General features: G+C 37.1%; 1 protein-coding gene across 2 annotated transcripts in view; it reads left to right on the forward strand.

The window, feature by feature from the left end:
- The window catches only part of LOC109934888, a 28,611-nt gene extending 10,684 nt beyond the window's left edge, over positions 1–17,927 (forward strand). For both annotated transcript variants that reach the window (XM_048604657.1, XM_048604658.1), the window contains 4 exons: positions 3,711–3,838; positions 12,071–12,203; positions 12,656–12,809; positions 14,450–17,927. In XM_048604657.1, coding sequence (XP_048460614.1) covers positions 3,711–3,838; positions 12,071–12,203; positions 12,656–12,809; positions 14,450–16,982 — 2,948 coding nt within the window. In that variant the 3' untranslated portion in view covers positions 16,983–17,927. The remainder of the gene's footprint in view (positions 1–3,710; positions 3,839–12,070; positions 12,204–12,655; positions 12,810–14,449) is intronic.
- The last annotated feature ends 210 nt before the right edge of the window (positions 17,928–18,137 follow it).

An 18,137-nucleotide genomic window follows, 5' to 3' on the forward strand; every position in this document is an offset into this window, starting at 1 on the left:
GGGCCAAAGGGCCTGTTTCCACACTGTAGGGATTCTATGATCCTTCTTTACCCTGTCAAAATTGTTCATAATTTTGAACACATCAGTAAGGTCACCTCATAATCTTCTCTGCTCCAAGGAGAACAAGACTAATCCCTCTAATCTTTCCTTAAATCCTTAATTCCTGGTAACAGTCTAGTAAATATCCTTTTAACTCTCTCCAGGGCTTTAAGATCTTCCTTAATTAAGGTGCCCAGAACTGAACACAATACTCCAAATGTGGTCTGACCAATGATTTGTAGAGATGTAGCATCACTTCCTTGCTTTTATACTCTGTGTCTCTATTTATAAACCCCAGGATCCTGTGAGCCTTCTAACAACTGTTTCAACTTGCCTGACCTCTTTTAGAGAATTATGCACGTGAACCCCAAGGTCCCTCTGATCCTTGACTTCCCTCAAAGTTACACCATTGAGCCTGTATTGTCTCTCCGTGTTTCTTCTACCAAAATGCATTACCTCACCTTTCTCTGCATTGAATTTTGCCAACTTGTCAATGTCCCTCTGACATTGCTCAGCATCATCCTTGTAATTGACTATTCTCACTCACTTGGTATCATCTGCAAATTTAGAGATCTCCATCTCCAAATCATTTATATAAATCAGAAAAAGCAAGGGTCCCAACACTGACCCCTGGGAAATACCAATTTCAACTCATCTCCAATCTGAGAAGTGCCCATCTATACCTACCTTCTATTTCCTATTCCATAGCCAAATTCTAATCCATGCTGTCAAGGACCCATCAATCCCAAACACTTCTAAATTGCTGACCAACTTGACCAACTTTCTGAAATGTAAATTGTGAAAACCTTTTGCTACTTAATTATGTTAGAAAACATTCAGATCACAAAATAATTGCTCCTTTAAAAAATTAAAACATTTCTCGTTTACTCCTGTTGTATCATATAAAGAAAAAATTCTGCTTTGAATACATAGTTGTAATTATCTTACAACAATGGTTGCAACAATAATTCAATTAGAATTACAATATCGGGTCTGCAATAGATATTTACTTTGAGATTCAGAAACACTGTTTGTGACATTAAGTGACCTCTCTATCTAGTGATCAAGAGTGTTCGCATATACTGCTCCAAAATGAAATATACAACAGTCCAAGCAGAGTATGTGGTGAGGCCATAACATTAGAAGCCATGGGTTATCCAAATTGGATGGAATGTCTTTCTGATGCTGATTCTTCAGTTTATCAATAGGCAGATAATACCTTTTGTAGATTGAAACCTGCCACATATAATTAACCTTTGCTATTTTATGTTGAATGTGCTAAGTAACTATTCCAACCAATTTTTACCTATTATTCCATTAACTTTAGGTCTATGCAACTGAATAAGCAAAGCGTTGAAATGTATCTTGCTTGCCCTATCTATCAGTTAATAAACGTCAGTTTTCTAAGACAACTTATCAACTTGCATGTGGTCAGCCATTCAAGCCAAAGATAACTTTCTTTTAGCAAGTTTTACTAATTGACTGTCCAATTTATGAGTCTCTTGTTTACCGGCTCACAGAAAGTAGAGTGCTTGCTTAATTGCCCCACCCCTATCTGCACTGCTTCAGAGTAGCTGATAATCAAACTTATAATGAAATGTGAATAGTCAGAAGTGTTGCTCATCAAACCGAAACCAGCCATATACAGTAACCAAGTGTTTATCATTAGAAACATTTTATGCTTCTTTAAATGAAAGGATGATGGTAATAACACAGTGTGGAGCTGGAGGAACACTGCAGGTCAGGCAGCATCAAAGGAGCAGGAAAGTTGACATTTCAGTTCGGGACCTTTCTTCAGAAAAAACTTCTGAAGAAGGGTCAGGGTCCTGACCCAAGTCTGGTTTCCTGCTCCTCTGATGCTGCCTAACCTGCTGTGTTTCTACAGCTCCACACTGTGTTAGCCCTGACTCCAGCACCTGGGGTCCTTGCTATCCCTGTGACTTGATGGTAGTTGTTTTAACACTTCTTACTCAATAGCCACCAGCCAAACAATTAAAATCACCACGGGTTTCACACACTCACATCTCATAATGATGCTCAAGTTTCTTTCAATCTTAACCCTTTCCAGGAAAGAGACAGATCTTCTTGAAACTGAGAGATAGTAAGAACTGCTGATGCTGGAGTCAGAGATAAAACAGTGTGGAGCTGGAGGAACACAGTAGGCCAGGCAGCAGAGGAGCAGGAAAGCTGACGTTTCAGACCCAAAATGTTAGCTTTCCTGCTCCTCATCTTGAAACTGGCCTGTTTCTTCCATAAATATAAAGATTGTTTCTCTGAGGACTTATTTTTTCAACCTGCAACTGAACTAGCAGGCTTAGTTTAGCATTTCACCTGAAATGTAGCATTCCTTCATCGCCACATAACAGTATCAATTAAAGTGTATGTCAGAATTTCAAAAGTGTAGCATTAATCAATTTCGCTACATGATATGTTGGGAATTTAGCTGTTCTGGAAGCCATCTCTTCTGATAATTATAGAAATGTTAATAATAGTATAATAATATTGCTAATTCTGCCTACTGATAAACAAGTGGGAAATCGGGTGCTAAGATGAAATGAATGGTATTCCTGCATAAGTAAACATATTTACTACTATCCCCATTAGCGTTATGACTCAGCAGCAGAATGCATGTCTGCTTTTTGCACTAAGATGACTATCAGACTATCCCATCCCTAGCAAATCATGAATAAGATCCAAGGTAAAGAAAACACTCCCCTTTTTCCCCCAAAATCTGTTTTCTCTACCACTTCAAACGTTTGGCAGTGCAGTTTGATTTCTTTCTGCTGACTACTTTGTTTTTCTGAAAAATACCAGCCATATAGTGCCATATTAAGTTGGTTTGGCGCTGCTCACTCAACTCCTTAAGAATTGAGTTGAACGATTCCAAATTCACTTAGTTATGATTGTTGTATGTATTGGTCAAGATTTGAAATCAGGTCAGAGAGCTGAAAGGACTATACTTAAGAAAGCAGAGCAACCAGCATCCTCCTCCATGTCGAAGGTTGAAAATAAATTGAAATCTTAATGTAATGTTCTAGAATTAATTAGATACGTCTTACATACAAGCACATAAAATAGGAGCAGGAATAAACCATTTGAGCTTACTCCACCATTTAATAAGACCATAGCTTAACTGTTTGTGACCACAACTCCACATTCTCACCCATCCCCCCCCAACATCTTTTGACTCCCTTTTAGTCGAGAATTTATTTAGCTTTGCCTTATAACTAGTCAATGGTCCTGCACTGTAACAGTTGTTTTTTTAAATAAACACAATTACTTTTACAACAGCAACTGTGGTCATTAAGCAGGAATTAAGAGATTTAAAGGGAAAAAAAACTAAGAAATTATATTAGGAGTCTTTTGAAGAAGAGGAAAAGATGATGTGGCAAATAGGTGGCAGGAGAGAAATCCAGATTACAGGGAATGGTGGCTGTAGGCTGAAGCAAAGTAGGAGGTTTTGCAAGATGTGAATACCTGAAGATTGCAATCAGATGGAAAGAAACTACGGTAGGAAAATAGTGTTAGAATTATCATAAAACCTTTACTTTCAGGTTTTCGATTTCAGAAGATCTATTCCTGTAACAAAATTGTGTATAGATTCTAAATATATTAGCCATTTGTTGTTTGTTGTTTCATTTACACTGGATTATATTTGCTCATATTCATAGATTATCGTGAAAACTGGTTTTCTTTTGAAACTAGATGGCAATTTTACCTTCAGCTGAGGAAAATTGAGAAGGATGGCTGTGTTAATGCAATATTTCCTCAAAATTATGATATTGAAGAACAAAACAAGGTAATAGCTGGATAGAAACCAGACTGAATGCCTAGTAATTATAGGAATAAATAACTTAGTTATTTCTAATCACTCTTTTATTGCTATCTATTTCATCATCTCTATTATATGATCCGTTCAGGTAAATTTTTAGATTTGAAATTGAAACAATTCTAGCGTTACTGCTAACATTTTAAATGCAGCATTCTGCACAATTAACTAAAACAGGTAAAGATATCTGCTTTATCATGAAAGAAAAACTAATATTTTATGTTTCTATCTAATTTCTCCTTCACATTGTTTAACTTTTCCTAGAAATAGATTTCATCAATTACCTACTTTAACTGTTGTGAAATAAGAATAGTCACCAATTATGTACATATACTTTATAAATGAAGGCTCAATAAATGTTATAGGAACTTTAATTTTAACATAATAAATTGTATTGAAATTTCTACTTTACTGTTAGTGGACAATGAGGATACAGCATGACACACTAACACTAATATTGGCAGCTACAAAGCTAATATGAAGCTGACTAAAAGTATTCTGTGAGAGGCGGACTTTTATTTGTAATGCTTGAATGCTGAAAATGCTATTTTGTAACCTACAAAATGCTCCTCACATTGAAATAGCTGAAATATATGATTACCCAGAGCCCTTATTTTGCACATTACAATAGAGTCTGCATATTTAGAATCTGCACTTAAATTAGTCATTGTAATCTGAAAAGTAAATCCTGTAAATTAACGTATTGCATTGGTTTGACACTGGTTAATGGCAATAAAAGATGGACTTGCCAGTGACAACCATAACATTATTCATATAAAAACATTGCAACTATTTGCATTATAACAGGAATCTATCACCACAACACAAATTTTCACATAAATCATAGCTTTGTTAAAAATCTGTATGCTATTGACTAGCTCCATTTAGAAAAATGAATGCTGTATTTAAAAAACTGCATTCAAAGTATCTCCCATTTAAAAAAATAAGATACCAGAAGTACCTTAATTAGAAAATTAGTTTGTCATGTAGCTATACACTGATTAAAACACATATAATTATCTCTGAATAGAATCAAATGATTACTTTCCATACTAAAGAGATGAAGAGATTGTAGACATGATGTGTAGGACAATACTGGCATCAGAATTTTAATCCCATGAATTACTGTTATGATAAATGATTTTGCACATCTTTTTATGGGAAGTATTCCTAGACCTACACTTGAACCTAAATGTTTTTGGTCAGAGTTGGGAATTACAAGGGAAAGGACTGGACTGTGAAGTGGCTACTTAACTGTTTGTGTGTTATTGCACTGAATAGTTCTCCCATGCACCACAATTAGAATATGTTTCACACTGTCACAAGGGCTCTTTATCCTTATGTATTATGGACAAATTATTTGCCATCATCTTACTTGTTGCTTTAAGAAATTACATCAGTTATGATCTGTCTGTGACCTCTTCATAGAACACAAATGGCTTGTATCAGTAATAGCTTACACAGAAGAGCCACCTTTGTTATAAACACAAGATTGCAGCACTTCCACGCACAATAGCATATACTTTGCTTACAAAAATTGTCAAAAAAGTCTATTAAAAATTTACAACATATATATACAGTAGAATAAACAGTCTTTTGAATAGTAAAGCCAGCCTGTCAACAGCAACATGCATTTATGTAGAGACTTCGTTGTAGGAAATGCCATAAAACATTTTGTTGGGGCAGGGAAAGAAATAAAAACTAAAGGAATGATCTCAAAACACTAAAAGAGAATACGGAGCAGATTTATGAGGCATGGCAATCCTTTTGAAGGAATCAATGGACACTGGGAAGGTACTTGTAGATGGGAACATTGTGCCAACATTAGAAAGGAGCATAAAGTCTGAAACAGGCTACTCCAGTTGCATTAGACTTACTTGAATCCCATGGTAAATAATGGAATTGAAACGTAAATATAATTATTTAGATAATGAAGAAAATAATAAGATGCATTTATATAGCACCTTTCACAATTTCAAACTGTTCCAACAACCAATTAAACATATATCAGTAGTCACAGTTGGAACTTGGAGAACACTGCAGCTAATATGCACACACTATGTTCACACAAACAGCAATGAACTAATAACCATGTAGTCTGCTTCAGTTATGGTGCTTGAGGGATAAATATTGGACAGGAAATAGAGAACACTCCAAGGTCTTTGACTAAGCCATGGGAGTTTTACATTCATCTGAAAGGGTAAAAATGTTTAATATCCTACCTAAAAGTTGGCAACTCCAATAGAGTAACACTCTTCCACTACGACTCTGGAGTGAGTTTTGAACCTAGAACTTCCAACTCAGAGGTGAGAGTGCTACCATTGATACAAGACTGATTCAGAGATAGTGGGAACTGGATAATCTGAGATAACAAGGTGTAGAGCTGGATGAACACAGCAGGTCAAGCAGCATCAGCGGAGCAGGAAAGCTGACGTTTCAGGTCTGGACCCTTCTTCAGAAATGGGGAGGGGAAGAGGATTCTGAAATAAAGAGAGAGAGAGGGGGAGGCAGATGGAAGATGGATAAAGGAGCAGATAGGTGGAGAGGAGACAGACAGTTCAAAGAGGCGGGGATGGAGCCAGTAAAAGTGAGTGTAGGTGGGGAGTTAGGGTGGGGATAGGTCACTCCAGGGAGGACGGACAGGTCAAGGAGGCGGGATGAGGCTGGTAGGTAGGAGATGGGGATGGGGCTTGAGGTGGGAGGAGTGGATAGGTGGGAGGAAGGACGGACAGGTTAGGGAGGCGGGGACGAGCTGGGCTGGTTTTGGGATCCGGTCAGGGGAAGGGGAGATTTTGAAGCTTGTGAAGTCTACATCTCTATTTATTTCAGAATCCTCTTCCCCTGCCCCATTTCTGAAGAAGGGTCCAGACCCGAAACGTCAGCTTTCCTGCTCCTCTGATGCTGCTTGGCCTGCTGTGTTCATCCAGCTCTACACCTGGTTATCATTGATACAAGACTGACTTGTAGTAGCATAGGAAACAACAATCACTATGAATCTGGAAAGGATAGATCTACTTCAATAACCTCATGACTTCCGAATGCACTTGAGTAACCCTTAGAATGTGTAGTACTTAGATTCCAGAAGACATTTGACAGAACTCCACAAGAAAAAAAGCTGTTAGTTACGTTCAAAGCTTTGGGTATTTATGGTCATTCTTAGTTTTGGATAAACAGCATGTGATTATAGAATGTGAAATATGTGAGGTGCAGTGGGAATTGATAGTGGAAACAGTTCTAGTTTATACTGATGCACTGAACTCAGAAATCCAAGACTAATTGATTAAATTTTCAGATAATACTAAAACTAGAATGGCAGTGGTATGAAAGGAGAAAAATCAGAAGTTAAACAAAATATATAAATGAGCAGAACAGCAGTCTGTAATTTAATGCCTGCAAAATGGAGTCAGAAGGAAAGATGGGCAACAAATTCACTAGCTTTCAATTTAAATTGCTCTGGATGGAGTTGAAAGTGACCTTAGGGGCTTAGGATCATAATTTTGGCAAGTTGGGTTGACTCATCAGAAATCCTTTAAGGTTTTAGCAAAGATCTTTAGCTCGAGTTGTGGGTGAGATTGTTGAATTGCTCGCCGAGCAGGCTTGTTTTCATTCAGACGTTTTGTCACCATGCTAGGTAACATCATTAGTGAGGCCTCTGATGAAGCAATGTTGTTCTATTCCGCTTGGAATTTATACTGTCCGGCCCGTTATGGTGAGTAGTGTCATTTCTGGTTTTGATCTGTATGGGTTTGTATATGGGTCCAATTCTGTATGTTATTTTCTTTAGAAAGATATTTTCCTTAATATCAGTACACTCAGACAACGAAGGCCATCAGATTAACTGGGACAATGTAACTATAGTAGCCCAGGCCAAACATAGACACACACGGGAGTTCCTAGAGGCATGGTTCTCAACCCCTAATGCAATCAACAAACATATAGAATTGGACCCGATATACAAACGCATACAGAATAAAACCAGAAATGATATTAGTCACCATAATGGACCAGACAATGTAAATTCCACACGGCGTAGAACAACATCACTTCAATTGGAGGCCTCACTGATGATGTTACCTAGCATGGTGACGAAATGTCTGACGAAAACGAGGCAACTTGACGAGCAAGTCAACAACTTCATCAGAAGCCCTTCAAAAACGGCAGCCCAGATGCTGTTCTAGGAATTCTAACCCAATTCCCAGGCTGCCCAATTTTCATCAGCACTTTTAGGGGTATAGAGTTCAAGTTATGAGCTCATATCTGACACTGCTGGTACAGAGTGCTCCAGGACAGAGATAGGCAAGCCCTACTCCTCTGCAGTTTTCATGGAGTCAGGCCAGGTATTTAAAGGATTATGGTTCAAGTTACACCAAAGGGTGTCATGAACAATAGTTTGTATGAAGTAACCTTTTGGAAGGTAAGTTCATAAGTTTATGTTTCCACATGCCAGAAGCTGCCCTGCTCCCATTCATAGAATCATAGAATCAAAATAACTTTGCCCAAAAGTAAACAAAAAGTTCTTGTTAACTTAAAAAATCATTTGTTTCTGCCTTTTGTTTAGTGAATATTTTTGTTTATACCAAGTCAGCCAGCTTTGAGGACTTAGTAGGACCTGAATTAAGAAAGATGCATGGTTCCTTGAGTCACCCTTCAGCAACGATTCCCTATACAAGCCTGTGCTGTCAGTCCCCTGAGATGTTCTGCTCAATGATGTCATTGCTATTCAATATTTAAGTTAATTCAATTCCTTTAAATTAAAACAATAATTTTTGGCAGCACTTTTCCTCCAATCAGAAGTGTGAAATTTCCATTTCAAAATAAAAATCCAGTTTGGGGCTTGTGATAGTCAGTTGACAACAGATTAGGTTGATTTCCAGGCACATTCAGAGCTAATGATCTCCCACTGAGCAACCTTGGGCAACCTAAGAGTCTTTGGTGTCCCTGGGACATTGAAGTGAAATACGAAACTGTATTCCAACTCCCTGTTCAAAGGCAGACTTGTAGGCATCTGGCAAGGACAGAACAGTATTTATCTGTGCTGCTAAATAACTTGCATGCATTTATCCTCTGAGATCGCACTTTAAGAATAGTCCCACTGGTACCATAGAATAAGTAACTAGCATAGATCATTGCACATGCAGAAATAGAGGAAAGAACTGGAAGGGAACAGAAATATACTAACTTAAAATCCAGCTTGGAGATGATATTATACATCTTAAATAGGGTTTGTTAAGAGATAGAATGATTATAATTGTTTGCATAATTTCATTCGAAACAAATAGTTCTCAGGGAACTCAGGGACGTTTGGACTTTACCAACTCTGTTTGGTTCTAATAACAAGCTAAAACATTATCAGTTGGCTGCACTTTTGCCCCAAATCAGTAGGGTCCAACAATATTCTTTAGCACATAGTCTAACCTAATACTTCAGTACAGTATTAAAGGAGTTGGGAATGCCGTCCTTCAGTTGAAATATTAAACCTGTCATATTTTGGTGGACGTAAATAATATCAAAGTAAAATTCAAATAGGAACAATACACTTTCCCCATATTCAGAACAGCAAGTATATAGTAGGTGTCAGCAGTGATTTATGGCAGCACTGTGATATAAGTCAGAAAGTTATGGGTTCAAGTCTCACTTCAGCATTTAGGCACAAAAATCTTACATTATCCTGATATGACATTGACCAGAGAATCTGGTATTGTGATCTTCATTTGCCAAAATAATGTTGTCTAGGATGCCAGGCACAATATTCCTGTTCTTTTACAAAATAGATCAGATTCTCTGATTAGATACCAGATTCTCTGGTCAATATCACATTAGGATAATGTAAGTGTCTACAACTTTGCTGTTATATTTCCTATGATATAGTCAGTGACCATGTACCAAAATTTATTTCAATGGCTGGCAAGCACTTTGAGATTTCATGCGGTTGAGAAAAGTGCTATAATAATGCCGGTTTTAACTTTTTATTTTCACACTTCTCCCTCAAGCATAATTCCCAAAAGACGGGTTATCTCATTATTCATTTGCTATTGCTGTTGTACATTTGCTGTTGAATTCGCTTTCATAACAAAAGTTAAAAGTAATTATTTAATAAGACACGATATAAATGCATGTTTTCCTCTTCTTAATCCAACATTTCATTTCCTCCACAAAAATCTTGCACATCCTTGTCTGTGTTATTTTACCAAGACATACGAATATCTTGAAGAATTAAGTTATTTTGGCATGCCAGATAATATTTCATTTCTTCTTTTCTGTATTAGGCGAAATAATAGACAGAAAATTATTGATTTTATTCAGTCAGATACATTATTAGCTACCTTATCTGTCGTGTGCAAGTCTGTTCGCATACAATTTCTATGTGAGCTCATATTTCTTGGTCTTTGCCATTATTAGATCAACATTTGCAAGAATTGCTACTAGTGAATTTACAGAAAATTTAGGTTCTTGATGCTTCCAAAGTGATTTCTTGGGTTTTCCAAGAGTGTAAGCAGATATCAATGGTACAAACCAGATGGGGTCATTAGATTCCTCTGTGCTGCAGCATCATAACTTGGTGATTTCACTGATGGCTGACAAAACCCAGCACATTTCTAAGCAGGGGTTTAAAACACAGAGGCACAGAGGTATATTTGCAATAACATACAACCTTTATCCTCATCCAAGCAATATTTACAGCAATGAAATATTTTTCCTATGACAGAAAATTTGAATACTACTTCATGTACCATCTGCATTCTATATTTTTAATCTTGTAAATTTACAAAACTAAGTTTATTTTTGCTGTTACAATCTTAAAATTGGAACATAAATGCAGTTCCCATTGACAACTTATATCCTACATTTCTAAATTTTAAAATGAATTTTAAATCTACTCTTTTCCTTGCCCCTTTTGTTGTGAATGTGATTCCTTTCCAAGTTCCATAATGTAGGAATGTGCTGTGTACAACTTTGTCATCATATTTCCTATGTTACTGAAAGCCCAGACAATGTGTAGGAGCAAGTTGTCTGAGCTGGGAAGACATAACTATGCCCAATCATGTCCTTATTCTGCAACCACGCATTTATACATCCAAACATATGAATTCAGAGCAGGGTAGGGCTCTGCCATTCAGTGTGATCATGGCTGATCTGATTGTGGCCTCAACACCACATTCCGGCCTACTCTGAATAACTTTTGATTCCCATGTTAGTCAAGAATCAGTTTACCTCTGCCTTTAAAGGTGTTCAATGATCCCGCTTCCACCATGCTCTGTGGAAGAGTGTTCCAAAGACTCTCATTCCTCTGAGAGGAAAAAAAACTCTCCTCATCTCCGTCTTAAATGGTAAACTTCTAATTTTTATACTGTGTACTTCATAAATCCTAAATGGTAGCATTGGCTGATTTTCTTGTCCACAAACCTAGTGATATTTTCAGTGCTGGTCATGCAGAGCAGTTCGATTGGATCACAGCCAGAGCAGTTTGCAATCCTGGCAAAACATGCATAGCACTTGTCCATTGAGGCCAGCAGCAGGGCCAAATAAAAATTAATCGGCCAGCTTCATTAGGTCGGTATAGATGAACAATCAACGCTACTCAAAATTCAACGGGCAACAAGGATGCTGGTCACAGGTTGACTGGCAACTAAGATGGGGAAGGCTATCAGGAATGTATACCATATATTAAGTAAAAAGCATTTTAAGTTACGTTTTGGATAGTGGCCTCTGGCAATAGCTTTAAGGTTCATCAGTTTGACTGCTGAGCATCTGAAAAAATTGACCACACCAGGCACAGAATAAGCTGCAAACATTAATGGACCATTTTTATAAAGAGTCCTAAAATAGATATTGGACCCCTGTTTTGCTTATGGAATGACCCTTACATCAATTAGGGTGTACTGTGGCTGCCTATGGAGGAATTATAACAATGAAAGCAAATGGCATACTTACAGTGTGGAATGAGTGAGCATATTGGACCTATAGTCAACTGTTTTACACCTGCAAAACAGGTATAATTGCACCCAGTGTCTAGGCCAATAATTTTAAACTCAACGTTTTATGAATCAACACTTATAAATTTGGTTTTCTAAGACAGAGGGCAAGAAACAGTTGTTACAGCAAATTTTATTCCATCATGTTAGGTTATTCTGAACTAGGTTACTTTGACATATAATGCTAGATTGAAAATGACAGCTGCAACTTTTTTTTAAAATATGACAGCTATATAGACGCTGGCGCTCTGAATCAAGTGGATTGAGTAAAGGAGTTGAAACAACATTGATTGCTTATGATGCACTTTTGTTTGCTGGGAATGATTGGAGGAAGCTGTGTTATTCTGCAATGTTTCATTGGGGTAAGAATTTTGTGTGAATTATCACTGCCGGATAAATCTTTACTAAGTTCTATCTGTAAAATTCAGACCAACAGAAATTATGACAGCAATTAAAAAATTTGGAGATTTTTATGATATCTAATGTAACATATATTTTCTGGGTTGAATATTAGAATTACTATTGTCTTTTACATTAGAATGTATATTCACATTTATTTAAAATTTAAAAATCTCAAAGCACTGTTTTTTGAAGTACTGGCAGTTTAATATGTCTGTTAGACCCAAAAAGCTGCCAAATATATATATGTGTATATATGTATTTTATATATATACATAAAGCAATGGACTACTTGTAATAGATTTGAATGGCTTAGTTCTCCCTTTGGACACCAAACCAGACACAGTGAACAATATTTTTCTGCTACCTGAAGAAGTAATCATTACATTTTGAAAATTGTGTTATGAATCTGCAGGGGAAAGTGATGCAACAGGTGCTATTGCAGGTTCTCTATATGGAATTCTCTATGGATTTGACAATGTCCCTACGAGTCTTTACCAGAACCTAGAATTAAGAAGCCATCTAGAACAGCTGGGGAGACAGCTGTACCAGGTTGCTACTGCAGACAGGTAAGTCTAACAAACATGAAGATCATTCAAAGTGGGGTTACAATCTAATCAGTAACATTTTCGCTGCACATATATTGCAAAATATGCGCACTAATTTCAGCAGCTTCAGCAAACAAATTTACCGACCTTCCTTCATATAGAGTACTTTTTATTTGTAACTCACATATGACTTAGTAAATGGTATTGTACCGCACAGAAATGCTTATAAACTTTCAGGGATGCCCAATCTGCATATCAAAAATTGCCTGCAGGCAAGTGATACCACATGGAAAATAATATTATTCCCTGTTTCTAGTTCATGTTATTAAAGAAAGCAGGTAGATAAGAAATGGGAGGGAGGCAGCTTTAATTGCAAAGTCAAGTGTACTGAAGACGAAATTGCTGAAGATATCCTAGATATGTTTATTTGAAAGACAATGAAATATTTGAGCCATTGTTCAGCACAATTCAAAATGTTTATTCCTGAATATTATCTCTGGATCATGAAGACGCTGACCATATTGCAATTTTCAGGGTGGGAATGCAGAGTGGTGGATGAGGAATCCACTTCCTTCAATGAATGATCCATTAATTGATATTGGGCAGGGAAAGGTGAGAACAGGATTTTCAGCAGTTAATTCACCAAACTCAAACAGTCTGGTGTACAATTTCGACCAGTCATCAGGTTCATTACAGAGCATTTGGAAGTTTGTCTGTGATGAAAAGTATCAGTCCGTGAGGAATCTTATTCCATGTCAAGTGCATTATCTTCATTTTAGCTACATATTTCAGGCAGCTGACCATCTAAGGCACTGCCTACTTCCGCAGCAAGACACAGTAGATCATATAATGGCTGCCTTATTTTCTTTACTGCTCAGACTCTGGATGGAATTTTAAGCTCCTGGAAGGGATGAATTTGGAAGTGAAAAGGCAACTTACTCAAGTGTAGTGGTGTTGTACCCAAATGCTACCACCTTCTCACCTCCACTGTAATTCAATCTGGGTGATTGACTTCTGCCAAATGAGGCACTGAAGTGGCCAATTATAGATCACTTAAGGGCCTCATCCTGAGATTAGTTGAGATTAGCCCAGCTGCAGGCAGTCCTATTGCCCACTCTTCTGATAGTAGCCATGGCCTCCTCCATGGCATTGCCACATGTGGGAACTGCTGGCCTCTGATTGCCTGGCAGCTCTTGCTGGGTAGGACTTCCACCCAGGGTCTTATTTCCTTGCAGAGACCCAACAATGGCTTTACTAATGCCTGACTGGCATTTGATCAGACTGGCCTTGTTTGAAGGATTCAGCATGGATCTCTTGCTGGCTCTGGAGTTGGCAGATCAGACCCTCACTTCACCTCTCTAGGTAGTTCCCAACTGCTGGAGACATGCAATACCATTAATTAGGCACTAAGCTCACCTGCTCCCCAGTTAAGCACGTTTCAGAATAGCATCACATGAGAGACTCAATGGCAGTGTAGGGTTGGGACCCAGAATTCATCTGGGGATGGACTTCCCAACTGAACTTTAAAAATTTAGTGGAATGCATCTGTACATATTTTAATTTGTGGTGCTCTGGATATGTATTAAACGTGAGGCTTTTAACTATAAATTGTAAAGTATAGATCTCTTCTGATTACACTTTCGACTTTAATTTTGTTGCAGGATTTTGTATCTCGGTGCAGATCATAGCCAAGGAAATGAGTCTTTAGATGTGCGTCCAATTGCCAGGGTGTTTGTGAACAAGCGCAGAAGTGAGGAAATCAACAATCTGATCAATTACATAGCTCAGCTAGAAAAGGTAAAGAGTACAAACAACGAAGACTCTGTACACCTGACGAATGAGTTAGTTACTGCACAAGTCACCAGAAAGGCAAAAGCACATAAAACTGAAGAAAAGCTCAGACCCACTAAATTTCAGCTCCTGCAGTCGAGGTTTACAAAGATTGGTTTTCGAAGTAAACTGGAGAAACTAGAGCCTCCCGAGCCTAAGGAAGTAGCAGTGTTAGAGCAATCTAACAGCACTGCAAATTCTCAGAGCACTGCGACCAATGTTTCCATGGTGGACAAAAGAAATACCAATGTTACTGAAGTGCATAGTCCTACTGACTTGATAGTTAAAGAAAAATGTGAACTTACAAATAATAAAATGGAAGCTGGTGTTTTTGAAAGACCAATTGCTGAAAGTAATATTGAAACTTTAAGTCCTGCGACAGCACAAACCTATGTTACTACTTCCAAATTTCCCACAATAGATGGCAGACATACCAACTTTACTGAAATGCAGACTTTTGATTTGAAAGATCAACAAAAATGTGAACTTTCAGTTGGAAAAGTGAAACTTGCTACTCTTAGACAATCAGATGCAGAAAATAATACAACTGCTCTTTGTCCAAATACAATACATCCAGCAGGGATGCAAATACTACATGCAGAGAAATCAAATGATACTTGTTCAGACACTACCAAAAAAACTGAAGATCATATACAACAGGATTCTCAGATTAAAAATAAAGAAGTTATTTTGAATGAACCAGTTCTACAAATGGTCACTGAAGTGTTATATCCAACTACACAATTCCAAACTGGTGATGAGACAAAAAATAAATTAACAAAATCACCCAGGACCAGTAGTGATGTTAATGAAAATGGTGTACACACTGTGAATTTTGCTGAAAATATAAACCATATATTTTCTTTTGGAGAAGCAGTTACAAACTCTTCATTATGTATTTCCAAATTAAGTCTTTCTGATACAACCAATATCCATAAAACCAACTCCCTGATACCCAAGTATACTCCATTGGGAGACAACAAGAAGCCTAATATTATTAACCTTCCCCATACTGTGACTAATGCTGGATTGCACAGTCCAATACCATGCATTGAAGTCTCTTCATCTATGAAAAGTAGCAGAAAAGAAAATCTAACTGAAACAAGGAAGGAAAATATAAAAGAAACAAGAAAATTACCACCCACAAACCCAGAATTACACTCTGACACGTGTAACGTGCAAGCATTAAAAGAATTTTCAAAAAAATCAGAACCTATTTTCACAACTGAAATTGTAACTTTGCCATACAATGAAACAGATCAAGCAAAACAATATGAGGACCAAAATAAGCACACGCTCAATCTGTCTAATGGCATTTTTGCAGTTAAGCAGCACAGTCTCATGTTAAAGGAGGAACCTCCGCAAATACTAAAGGAAAATGCTGAAAAACCAATTTTACAGACTAAAAACTTCAAACCATTCATCAATTTGAGCCAAAAGCAAACTCTCGAAGAAGGTGCTCAAAAATCAGAGAATACTGTATCTCCTAAAATCCTAATGCTGCCAGACAATGAATTACAAGAACTTAAAGAAGATGATGCTCAAAATAAACACAATTTAAATAATTCTGGAGATTTAGTCAACACTACTAATCAGTTCATAACTGTACTACAGAAACAACCTCAGCAAATACAGAAGGGAAATACTGAGAAAATAGTTAGTTTACAAACGAGGAAGTCACAGTCATTCACTAATTCGTGTAAGAAGCAAAAACTGAAGAGAATTCCACAAAAATCAGAGTCTGATATTGTTCCTAAAACTCACATTCTACCAGAAAATAAATCAAAAGACAAGAAACATGATGATAATCAGCACAAGCATATTCCTGACAAATTTAGTGACTCAGTTAACTCAGCTGTGCAACTCACAGTTGTGCAAGAGGAACAGTCTCAAGAAATACTAAAGGAAGTTGCAGAGACAACAACAATTTCACAAACTAAGGGCCCTGAGTCATTCATTGACTCAAATGAAAAGCAAGAGCTGAAAGAAGTTCAGCAAAAACTACAATCTGTTATCACTGCTGAAATCCTGACTCTTTCATCCAATGATTTGCATGAAATAAAAGATGACTATCAACACAAAGACATAAACGATCAATGTAGAGATTCCATCCATGTCGCCAAACAGGGAGTGTTAAAGGAATATCTTCCTGCTGTTGAGCAAGCTACCAAAACTGAGAGTACTTCCTCAGCACAAAACAACTATCCAGGCAACACAGCTTATAACAAAAGTAAACCATGGAAATACAAGGCATATAGTTATGCTGACCCTTCAGTGGTTTCACAATATAACCGTAGAGTATTTGTGAGGGCCACTGATGCAATACAATTTTCTTCCCCACAAACAAGCTTTGAGTTTCCATAAATATGGAAGACCATTGGACAAAAGGTGATATAATTTCTTGAATGTGAATGTCAGTTAATATTCTGGAGCAATTAGTATTCTAGTGAAGACATTCAATCTTAGATTTTAAATAGTATTAATATTTCTTTTATGCAACGTCAATTGTTTGTCTTAAACAGGTTTTATGAATAACAGCTGGATGCCAAAGGCTTCATTCCAATGATGCCATTAAAAGAGCATTGCTTTCATAAGAAAAGATTTGCCACAAAGTCACAAATCAGCAAGAGTTACATTAGTCAGCCATTTGCTTATTGCATTAAGATAAAAATTATTACTCCTATACTTCTACTCCCTCTACAATCAGTGGTTTGTCAAATTATTTTTCATCAAGTTATTGTCCTTTTAAGACAAACATTTTTGTACTTAATACTAAATTGATCAAATTTAGAAATTAACTACAAAATGCGATGTAACAAAAACAGAAATTATTTGGTTTTATTGCTCATACAATACCTATTCGAGGACAAAAGGTTTTTGTTGTATTACATTTTGAAATTAATGTGTGCCATTTTCATCTACAGCGTGGCAATATATTAGTTGCTTACTACTTTCTTCATTTAAGAAGTAGTACAAAGCATGTAAAATTATAAGCTGAAATACTTTTAGCATTCCACTAACAAGAAATATAGTTCTTAACATGGAAGAGGCACACACATTAAAACAGGTGGATTTGAGGGCAAGGTCAGATCAATCATGATCTTCTTGAATGACTGAACAAAGCCAACAGCCTTCTCTGCTCGTATTTATTAAATTCTAAGGTATAATAATTATCATTTTTTATACTTTTGTCAGTCACAGATTATTCCACACTTAAATCCTGATGCAGTCAATTCCAGATTGTGTTTCTTATTCACTCATGGGATGTGGGCATTGCTGGAAAGACCCGCGTCTGTTGCTCATCCCTAACTGCCCTTGTGAAGGTAATGGTGAGCTGCCTTTTGAACTGCTATAGTCCATTTGGTGTTGGTGTACCCACAATGCTGTTAGGGAGGGATTTACAGTGACAGTGACAGAACAGCAATACATTTCTAATTTAGGATGGCGAGTGGCTTGGAGAGGAACTTGAAGGTGGTAGTGGTGTTTGAGTTGGTTGAAACTTATAAAGATCTGAGCAAC

The sequence above is a fragment of the Rhincodon typus genome, chromosome 13, assembly GCF_021869965.1.
Source record: "Rhincodon typus isolate 14 chromosome 13, sRhiTyp1.1, whole genome shotgun sequence".
NCBI lineage: Eukaryota > Metazoa > Chordata > Chondrichthyes > Orectolobiformes > Rhincodontidae > Rhincodon > Rhincodon typus.